This window comes from Halictus rubicundus, chromosome 8, assembly GCF_050948215.1.
Source record: "Halictus rubicundus isolate RS-2024b chromosome 8, iyHalRubi1_principal, whole genome shotgun sequence".
Taxonomy (NCBI): domain Eukaryota; kingdom Metazoa; phylum Arthropoda; class Insecta; order Hymenoptera; family Halictidae; genus Halictus; species Halictus rubicundus.
Window position 1 is genome coordinate 8,439,027 of NC_135156.1, and position 10,839 is coordinate 8,449,865.

General features: G+C 40.9%; 1 protein-coding gene across 1 annotated transcript; it reads left to right on the forward strand.

The window, feature by feature from the left end:
• The first annotated feature begins 396 nt into the window (after nucleotides 1-396).
• On the forward strand, nucleotides 397-9,792 carry Ppa (F-box and leucine rich repeat protein partner of paired). The gene has a single exon (XM_076792614.1). The coding sequence runs from the start codon at nucleotides 1,526-1,528 to the stop codon at nucleotides 3,011-3,013; it is 1,488 nt and encodes a 495-aa protein (XP_076648729.1). The 5' UTR covers nucleotides 397-1,525; the 3' UTR covers nucleotides 3,014-9,792.
• Nucleotides 9,793-10,839: the final 1,047 nt, after the last annotated feature.

The following is a 10,839-nucleotide window of genomic DNA, read 5'->3' on the forward strand; positions in this document are numbered from 1 at the left end:
CGACACATTTTGCGTGTCCTTGGGAATAAAAAAATCGTTCCAGGCGGAACGTCTTCTTGAAATGAATGTAACGTCGGAACCAGACAATATACGAGAATATGAACTACCAGAAGAAACGGTGAGAGAACTACAAAGAAAGGGTTGGAAGAGAATTTGGAAAAGAGGATGCTACTTGGAGGAAAATTGAAGGAACGGTGGTGGTCGCAACGTGGTTCGCAGTACGCGTATCCCATACCCCCCCTTTTCGACGAAAACTTAAAAATGCCGCCGCAGCGCAACCCGAATCGATATTCGCCGGCATAGTCACGTGACGCGCGGTCGCGCGTTGTCAGCCAATCGGTGGCCCGGTGGGAGCGAGTACGCTCCGCCTGTATTACAGAACGACGACACGACATCTGAGTTTGGGCAACTGGAACAACAGTTCGCGGCTGGCAGCGCACCGGTTCATGTTTTCCCGACATGTCGGTTTGAAGCTGGTCGCGCGAGTGCTTCTACGACACGTTTCACACCGTTCAGTATAAGAACCGTCGAATCCGATGGGAAAGACTCGAACTCGTTGGTCGTAGAGGATCGTTGGAATTTCCGTCGGCTTGTTAAACGAGAAGGGAACGTAACGGGCGATGTGCGCGTCTAAAAAGAGGTGTTCAGTGTGGCAACGAGCGGGATAGTGTGGAAGAAACTGACCGTGGTGGGCGAGAGAAAGATCGGTATAGTGAGAGGACGAGGTGGGGCGGTAACAAGCAGAGAAAGAGAAGGAAAAAAGTACTTGTGCACACAGAGGAAGACGCGCGCGCGCGCGCGCGCGTGTCTATGTACCGTAAATGAATATATACACATATCTCTACGTATATAGAAAGAGACGACGAAGAGAAGGGGGTGCGAGGAAGGCGGAGGGTGGGGTGACGGCGAGGAAGCGAGTCGACGAGCGAGCGAGCGAACAAGGAAACCCAGAAAAGAACAAAGACAGAGCGAAAAACGTGTAAAAGAAGGGAAAACACGAGTTAAAAAATACGCTGTTGGGTGTTCCATGTGCTGTGCGATGTTTGCGTAAACCGTGAAACAATATATTATATCACTCTTTCTTTTTCTATTTCAGTCCCTCTTTCTCTAACGTCCAAGATATATTACTTTCGTCGAAGATACAAAGCCGTTTTTCATCGATGCATCGACATGATCGAAGCAACAGTGAGCTGACTGATGCACGTCAAATTCGAATTAATATATCCACGGAAGGGTTCGTTCAGTTGGAGCATGTATTACGTACTATTCGAGATTATCGAATAAGGAAGAAAGCGGAAAGAAAGAGACGGAAGAAAAAACCTACCAGGCAAGAATAAAGAAAGGAGAAGGAGGGAGAGAGAGAGAGAGAATAAGAAGAAAGAAAGGGACAGGAAGAGAGAGAGACAGAGTCAGACGGTGAAGACGAACAGAAACGGAAAGGGGTATTCGTCCCAAAGTCGGACAAGTGTAAGACCCCCGTTGTATATGTGTGACTCCGCGTCTATGTACACATACACTGGACAATATGGAGGAAAGTCATCTGTTGATGACGGAACTTCCGGCGTTAACAGCGAATCGAGGCACAACGTTGCTTCATCGTTCGGGACACTATTATCAATTACATCAGCCGCACCTGGCGATCCCGACGTCCCAGAGCCAGGCGATTCTTTACAACACGGGTAACGCGGCGCATTATACCAGCGGGACAACCAGCCTGCCAGCGTACGCGCAAGGTCTCTCGAGACAGCAGTCTCAGGCGAATCGCGAAAGCATCGCGACCAGCACCCACATCTCGTGCCTCTATCCCGAAATCCTCGCGTTAATCTTCAGCTATCTGGAGGTTAGGGACAAAGGACGCGCGGCACAAGTGTGCGTCGCGTGGAGGGACGCGGCGTACCACAGGTCCGTCTGGCGCGGAGTCGAGGCGAAATTGCACCTAAGGAAACAGGCACCGGCGTTGTTCGCCAGTCTGGTCAAGAGGGGGGTGAAAAGGGTCCAAGTGTTGTCGCTGAGAAGAGGCCTCGGCGACGTTCTGAAAGGTGTGCCGAACTTGGAGTCCCTGAACCTCTCCGGCTGTTACAACGTGAACGATCTCGCCCTGATGAAAGCCTTTTCCCAAGAGTACACCACCCTGATGGAACTGAACTTATCGTTGTGCAAACAAGTGTCGGACATCTCGCTCAGCTGGATAGCGAAATATCTGCAGAATCTCGAGCATCTCGAGCTCGGCGGTTGTAGGAACATTACCAACGATGGACTGTTGTGCATATCGTGGTACCTAAAGAAACTAAAGAGACTCGATCTACGGAGTTGTTGGCAAGTGTGCAACGACGGTATCGCCTACTTGGCCGGCGTTCATCCCCAGACGCCCGGCGCCAGTTTTTTAATGGAACAGTTAGCCGGGATCGTGGACTTCGACGCGGCCGGTGGCAACTTAGCCCTGGAACATCTCAGTCTTCAGGATTGCCAACGGGTCACCGACGAGGCGTTACGACACATATCCGGCCTGACCACGCTGAAGTCCATCAATCTATCGTTTTGCGTCTGTATAGGCGACACGGGGGTGAAACACCTGGCGAAGATGTCCAGTCTGAGGGAGCTAAATCTTCGATCCTGCGACAATATCTCGGACGTTGGGATGGCTTATCTGGCGGAAGGCGGCAGCCGGATCTCATCGTTGGACGTGTCGTTCTGCGACAAAATCAGCGACCAGGCCCTCGTACACATCTCCCAGGGACTTTTCAACTTGAAGTCGCTCTCGTTGTCCGCCTGCCAAATCAGCGACGAGGGGATCTGCAAGATCGCCCAGACGTTGCACGAACTGGAGACGCTCAACATCGGCCAATGTAGTAGGCTAACGGACAAAGGGCTCTACACGATCGCGGAGAGTATGAAACACCTGAAATGCATCGACCTTTACGGATGCACCAGGATAAGTACCAACGGACTCGAAAGAATCATGAAACTGCCTCAGCTGAGTACGTTGAACCTTGGTCTATGGCACGTGCGGTGATGGCTTTTTCTAAGCAGTATTCGCGTCCCTCGTGAACGAGCAAGGTGTTTCCTCGCTCTTTCGCTCGATGGTGTATCCGATCTTTTCCTAACGGTCACTTTTGACAATTTTGCAAAAATTCTCCGCCAAGGAACACACCTCCTTCGTTCCAATTTTCTTCGCGACGCGATCGCATAACGTTCCTGTTCCAAGCGCTTCTGGTCGCCGCCGCCGTGGTCGCGCGGCCAAAGCGATTTTGAGATCTAGTAGGCATTCTGTAATTCCGATTTTTGTCGTTTCTTTTGCTCGATCGTTGCGAAATCTGAAGAAAGAATGAAAGAAAGAAAAAAAAAAAGACGGATTCAGGCGTTACATTCTTCAATGTCGAAGTTTCTAGGGGAAAATGACATTTTGCAGAAATCCATCTTTAAATCTATTCAACGCTCCGCTCATCGTATACACTTGTTACTGAGTAATATAGGGTAATGATGTAATGTCGTACGCGTTAACCGTGCCACTAGTTGAGACGTTTCTTCTTCTTCTCCTTCTTCTTCTTTTTCTTCTTCTTCAACGTCATCATTCTGTAGAAACCTTTGACCGAGCAAAACTCGTTCTTGTTCAGTTTTTATGTTTTCGAACTGTTCTTATATATGCACCAAGAATCGGTCTGGACTCGATCTTAGTTGATTATTTAGACGAGCCGTCTGCGACAACGGTTTTGCTGGCAAAATGCACATAAAGTCGATGAATTTTCGTTACTGTAATTATGCTTGTTATTCGCATTGCAGCAAAGAATCTGCTAATATTATTTCGAATTGTTTGATTAACATAGTAATATTTCGTCTATGAGGATAGACTGTTCTAATGTTGGAGATGGTGTAAAAGAAGTAATCGTAATCCGCCCTTAATGAGTAATCACGAGTACCATGTCCAATCTTATTATTTCTATTGAAAAAGAAAAAGATGAGTATACGAGACGTTGGCTGGATCGTCTACGTGCTCCGATCGAGTCTGGACAAACTTCGAACTCATTCACAATTACCAAACAGTTCCGAATAATGCTCGGTGTGCTTCTATTATTGCTCCATCTTGATTGAACAACATTGACGAGCATGGTTCCCGAACAAATTCGTTTCTCTTTGACTTTATTCGTTCGCCAATTATTTGGTAATTGTAAATGAATTTCAAAAACCATGTGTTCGCGTACAATGGAACGTGTGAATGTGTCCCGGATCAAAACCTGGAACAAATAGGGCAAGGGACCCAATTACTGTGGGGGTACCAATTGCCTGTATTAATTATACTTATTTTTAAAGCATAATGAATATTAAAAAAGAGGTGTTAAATTTTTTTCATCAAAATCAGTCAATAAATATGTTATATATCTCTCATTTAATATTCATTATGCTTGAAGAATAAGTGTAAGTAATATGGGCACAGTAATTGGTACACCCCATAGTAATTGTCCCCCCTACCCTAACTTTCAGAGTGTTTCACGAGAGCCTCCGGATCCGCTCGTGCCCCGATTAGAATCGAGACGCCGGCAATTCGGAGAAATACGCGTGAACGCTATGGGAATGATGAATTTTGGGTTTCCACCGAGATCGCATTCTTACGTTTCATCGTACACGCAACTCCGTTGGAAATCTTTGTCTTTTGTTAAGCGAAGCGACAATTTAGCCAAAGCATTGTTTTATTATTTCGAATCGTACGCATGCAAGTTTCTCATCAAGCATACTTTTAAAATAATTTGTGCGCGCGCAGGCATATGTGTGTGTACGTGCGTGTGTATATGAGGCGTATAGTCTGCGTCTCGTAAGAAGATACTCGGAGGGAACGCGAAAGGAATTCGCAAAGGTACCATCCGATTGGTCGGGCGCGCACAGTCGAGTCACACGCGTTCTCCCTATTCGCTGAGAAGAATTACCACTACTGCTTCAGGTGTGTTGCCTAGAACTTCGCTCCCGTTGCCCTTGTACCGTCCCGGGTCTCTTCTCGCGAGAGACAGACTATACATGTATGAATGTATGTACGCGCGTATGATACATATATCCTTACTACGAAAGACACCCATGTTACCACGAAAACTGTAAAAGTTTGGACCTGCGAAAGGCGAATTTTCTTCATGAAAGTGCTAGCTCTCGAGCTGGAATTTTGTTGCTATAAATCGGTTTGGTAATTGCGTTACACCCGGACCGATGTTACGGCCACGTGAAGTTACGATTAATTCATGCACAAGATCTGGGGTAAATCCGATGCCTTATGGGACTTGTCTCGAATTTTTGTTGGATGTTTGACAATCGTTCGATTTCACAGTTAACTAATTCGCGAATCGTAGATTCAAGCATTTCGGTTCCTCACGATACATTGCTCAGTTCCAGTCAAGACAGCAACCAAACTAGCTTCAAGCGCAAGCAAACTGAAATGTTTTATTTTGTTTAAACAATGCCACGTGCAATTGGTGTTCATTTTACTTACTCGAATCGCGTTTATGGGTAGAAATTGTCTGCTCATTCGGTTCCATGACCCCTGTACGTACATATCTATAGGAGATGTTATGTCTACGCGCGCGCGTACACTTATTCCCGAGGAGATTTGCTGTTAAGTTTTATATATAGGTCACCTTTTGCTTTTATCCCTCGTAGTAAATCGATACTACCGTTCTGATTCGAAATTTGCGAGCCACCGTCTCAGACTTTTCGATTCGCGTGCCTTCTGTAACGATATTGTTGAATTTATTATTCGATCGAACAACTACGTTTATTTTGTACAATATTATTTTGTATGTTACACCAAAGAGTACGGAAGAAGAGCCATTGTGATCGTCCGTTTCGTTTTTTTTTTGTCTCGTCGCGATTCTGATCGCTATCATGCTTTACTTCATGCTACAGTATTTACTCTCGTGGTGCTCGCTCTCCAGCACGTCAATATACATAATAATACTTTCTACAAGTTCCACAGAAAACCCCCCGATCCGTTCAAAAACGAAACCATTCTCTACATGGAAAACACGCATTCGCGACGCTCGGCCCAGCATGCATTATTCGAGTAAATACTGTACGTGGTAACGGAAAACGTCGCTTTTCCTTGAGTAAGTGTAAGTTTTGATACAACGTTGTAATCGGAGAAAAATGTCACTGACTTTATTATCCAACACAGGCGACTCGGTTGTATGTACATTTGTTTGTATTTTATGCGAGATATAGATCAGGACACGTTTTTTTTTTTTATTGAAAACGCATAAGGATAGACAACAAGTGAGAATCGAGGGAGAAAAAAGACGGGGAAAGACGCGCGTGAGAGGAAGTAGCAAAAAGTTTAGTTAAAGTACGTTAACCAATTGAATATTATAGCGGATTAAAACAATATTGTAAACGATAGGAGTTGAAGAAAGCACATAGGTTTAAAAGATAGAGCGAGATAGAGCCGAACAGCGTTAAATTCGATGCCAGTTTATTTGTATCGATTTTAAATTTCCCGCCAGAAAAGAAAAGAAAAAACAAAAAGAAAACGCAAGGCAGGGAAAAGACTGGAGACAACGAGCCTACTGCGTTGCTCTTACGTTATAACTGGGGGGAAAAAAAAATTCAATTGTTCGATGACGGTTCGAGACCAAGTTGGGAATAGAAAAGATAAGACAATAATATTTTTAAACGACATTATTTTACGTCATTTCATTGTCTAAGGGTATCTCTTTCCGCGAACTGAGGTTTGTTATTGTTTCGAACGAACAAAAAGTTTTGAAAAAATGTATTCGGTACTTCGCCTGTTTTCTTCTTTTCTCTTCATATTTTTGTTACTCAACTGAAGCCATTGTTTCGAATATTGTTTTGATTGAGATCGAAAGTGCAATAGATAGAGAGCATTCAGTTCGAAATTGTTGTGTTTAGTTTTAATCGCGTTCTGTGAACGCGATTCTTGCTCTCGTTACATATTGTTTAGATAAAAGACAATTTTCCTTTCTGGGAGCCATTTTTTACAAGCACGAGGCATACACCCAGCGCGTTGTTTGTTTCGGATCTAAGGAGTACATAGTACCATCCGGCTGCGTTTCTCTGTTCTTCTTTTTCTTTAAGTAACTCTATTTCTGTTGCGTATATCCGATTCGTTTGAAATTCTCAAAATTGCGTTAGGCGGATTCTTCGATGCAGCTAGAATCACGTTATTATTATTCTCAAGAAACTCGACACGCGTGCTCTAGAATTTTATATCCAACCCGCTGTTCTCGTTGGACGCTGATGCAGCGAAATGTAACTATGTTTGTTAACCGTTTGTAATATATTGTTAATACAATTCTTTTTATACTTGTACGAATCAACCGTGAGTTTTTCATTCCCGTCATGCAAGCCCACAGACGAACAAGTAACTTGTTCATTAATATGTTTTCTTTTAATTAAATCGAGGCGTCTGTTTTACCGAACACCGCCATTTTATTTCACTCAAGTGACATATTCGATTTAATCTATTATTCGGTAGAACTGCATCAGCGTCGTGTTAGCAGCACATCCGAACGAGAATAATAAGATTTTGGACGTACCCCATCTTGCGGTCACAAAGTACAAACGATTTTATATCGAGTCTAATTCTTTTTCCAACATTCGTCCCCTTTGATAGCAAAGATCAGAGGTATCTCTGTTTGTAGATCATTAGAGACACTTCCATTATCGTCGCGGAAATGTGACATTCGAAACAACGAGAGACTTCTATCTTGTGCCATACTTTTGTATAAAACCATCTTATCTGTAGACACTCCGTAGCTCAGTATTATTTCAAACAGAACTTTTTCCGTGATGTGACAGCAAGGCAACGATATCCACTCGTTGGTCAAGGTACTCGTCTATTTTCTTCAAAAACGAGGTAGTGGGTTCGAATGAAAATTCGTGGCGTTTTTAAATTAAATTTCAAAGATAACATTAAGATATTTATTCATAGGTCTATTCAGTAACACGATGAGTTACCTCAACAATGGCAAAGTAATAGAACAGAATGAAAAATATGTGATTGAATAAATCCATGATTAAATATCTTAATTCTATCTTTCAGTTTCAATTTAAAAACGCTACAAACTTTCATTCCAATCCAATACTAACTGTATCGGTGAAATTCATCCCAGCTTGGATTGCGAAACTTCTTTATTTTATTTAATATTAACAAATTTTTTGTGTAATAAATTTATACGAGGTCTATTCTGTTTATTATTTTTGTTATTTGCAGAGATAAGTTCATTTTTTACAATTACCATTCATGAGTCATCAAAAAGTAACACAAGAATGACAAGAATTTAAATCAAAAGAATATGTGCACACATGCAATTGTGATAGTATTTTGTAAATAAAAATGACTATTTTTCTAAAAGCACTTTCTTAAAATCATTTTACTAAAATATTTTCCTTTTCCTTATTTCCAAATTTAGTATATATGTATATATACATACGTATCAAATGTTGCTTCTGCCACAAAAAACATGTACCGATGAAAGGTGAGTATACCTTAATTACACATATTTTTCTTTTTGCATTATAAAACATTCAATGAAAGTATACATTTAAAAATAAGGATACATGCATGTTCAATATTTTAGTTTAACAGCAGCAGTGGCTAATGACTATCACAATGTTGATTGATGTTTACTTTGCCACTGGTTCTAGAGAAAGATTGGAATTTCTATTTTCAAACATTTGATTTCAGTTACTTATGGAATTTTTATAGCCTCTTTTGAACATCTATATTAGATAAGCGAAAAGTATTACTTCTTATGAACATTTATGTAATTACATGTATTTCAGGTCCTGTGCAATGCACTGGACAGTCTGTCCATTAGATGGAATAATTCAGGGTGTAATGTCTTTTGATGCCTTATAGTATAAATAGAAAACACAAACTCTTCTTGCATTCTGACAAAATAATCTATGAACACTCGTTTTTATAATGTCATTTCAATTTTTGGATGTACCATGTTTGAGTTTAGAGGAACTTTCAGTTTCAGGTATTTCCATAATAACAATTTTCTATCTCAGATCAAATTCAATTAGTTCAATTAGTTAGTTTTTAATGGCAGTAACAAAATATGCTAATACAGAGTAGTATACACTTTTTTTCAGGTGATCTACTTGTGTCTCTTGGATCAACATGTTATTTAAATATGCATGTTTCCATTAAAAACTTAATGTTCTTTGAGACTGTTCATTTTCTTTGGTTGTGGACCCCCCCCCCCCAAAGACTACAAATGTTGACAGTCAGCTTAAAATTCATTTAATCTATTTCTCATTTTGTTCTGCAACCATATTTCTCTTAAATACAAAATTTGTTTTTGTACTTTATCATTTTTCATTAAACATTTCTTGAGAAATAATTATCCAAAAGCTTTATAACTGTCTTACAATATGTGTAAAATGGATAAAACAAATGCACTGAAAAAGTCAATGCACTCAACAAGATTGTAAGCTTTTTTTAATACTTAGAAAATTATTAATAAAAAGTATTTAAAAAAAGTCGTATCATTCTACGTTTATACCTTTTTTTTTTTTAAAGAAAAAGGGAAGTGTCACGTTAATGATTATAAATGGGATATTTTCGGAGGAATCTAGGAATACTTACAATTGCTTTATATTGAACAGAACGACGTCTGGAAACAAGCAAGTATACGATGAACGAAGCTAGTTGAGTCTAAATACGCACACATACCGCAATAAAAGAATTTAATGAATTTCCGTACTGTATAAAATAAATGCGTATTTCTAATAATGAAAGCAATACATACACACGGATTCTACGAGGAAATTAAGTGAAATCAAAAATCAACGATCTAATCGATCAAAACAAATGACAACGACAGGAGCACTTTAATTATAACACTGCTCTTTCATTCGAAACATTTTCTAGTGTTTGCGTTTTGTGATTGACACGCAAATTCGTTTATTTAATTTTCATTAGTCCAACGGAACGTGTATAGTATACGTACCACTGTCTTGAAATACATAATAAATGTAAATTGTACCTTTGCAAAAGGAAGAACATCGAACATTATGATGTAAAGTTGTACAGAGTGTCTCAAAAATGTTGTATTTCCTTGAATAGAATGATTCCCGAGGTCATTTGAAATCACTTTTTCCTTCGGGAAAATGTTCTCCGCGGCTTTGTTATGGAGTTATTAAAGAACAACGCGGACCAATCAGAGCGCGGTTAGAGTGGACGGATTTTGGCGCGACGACGGGTCCCGGCGTGCATAGCATTGGCATTGGCCGAGCTGAAATCCGTTCTCCGTAGCCGCGCTCAGATTGGTCCGCGTTTTTCCTTAATAAATTCTTAACAATGCTGCGGAGAACATTTTCGCAAAGGAAAAAGTAATTTCCAATGATCTCGGGCATCACCCCTTTCAAGGAAGTACAACAATTTGGGACACCCTGTATGCACTAGGGACACGTTTTTATTTATATATTTGATTAAGAGTTTTCAGTAGAGAAGTGACTGAAGCATATCCAAAACTAATTATACAGGCTGTCCCGTAAAATGTAATACTGATCGAATGAACGAATGGAATGTGCCGAATCAATTGTCATTTAGACAAATGGCCCGTTGACTGCTAGTGTTATTTACAGGACACTCTGTATACGTGTACATCAGATTTTCTTTATCATGCGAGCAAGAAGACTGGCAAAATGCAACCGAACCAAAAATTCTCTCCGTTGAACAAATTTTTTAGCTAAGTATATGCTACACATATACTCGAGTGTGTTAAAGGTTACAGACTACGCATCTTCGCCGTCTAGACTCTTAAACTAAACGCATCACGTACAAATTGTGTATACTTAGCGGAGTATCGTTCATGCGTTTCCGTTCGAACTATT

What these genes read in the sequence shown, in the direction of transcription:
- Ppa (XM_076792614.1), top strand. Translation starts at nt 1,526, where the DNA reads ATGGAGGAAAGTCATCTGTTGATGACGGAACTTCCGGCGTTAACAGCG.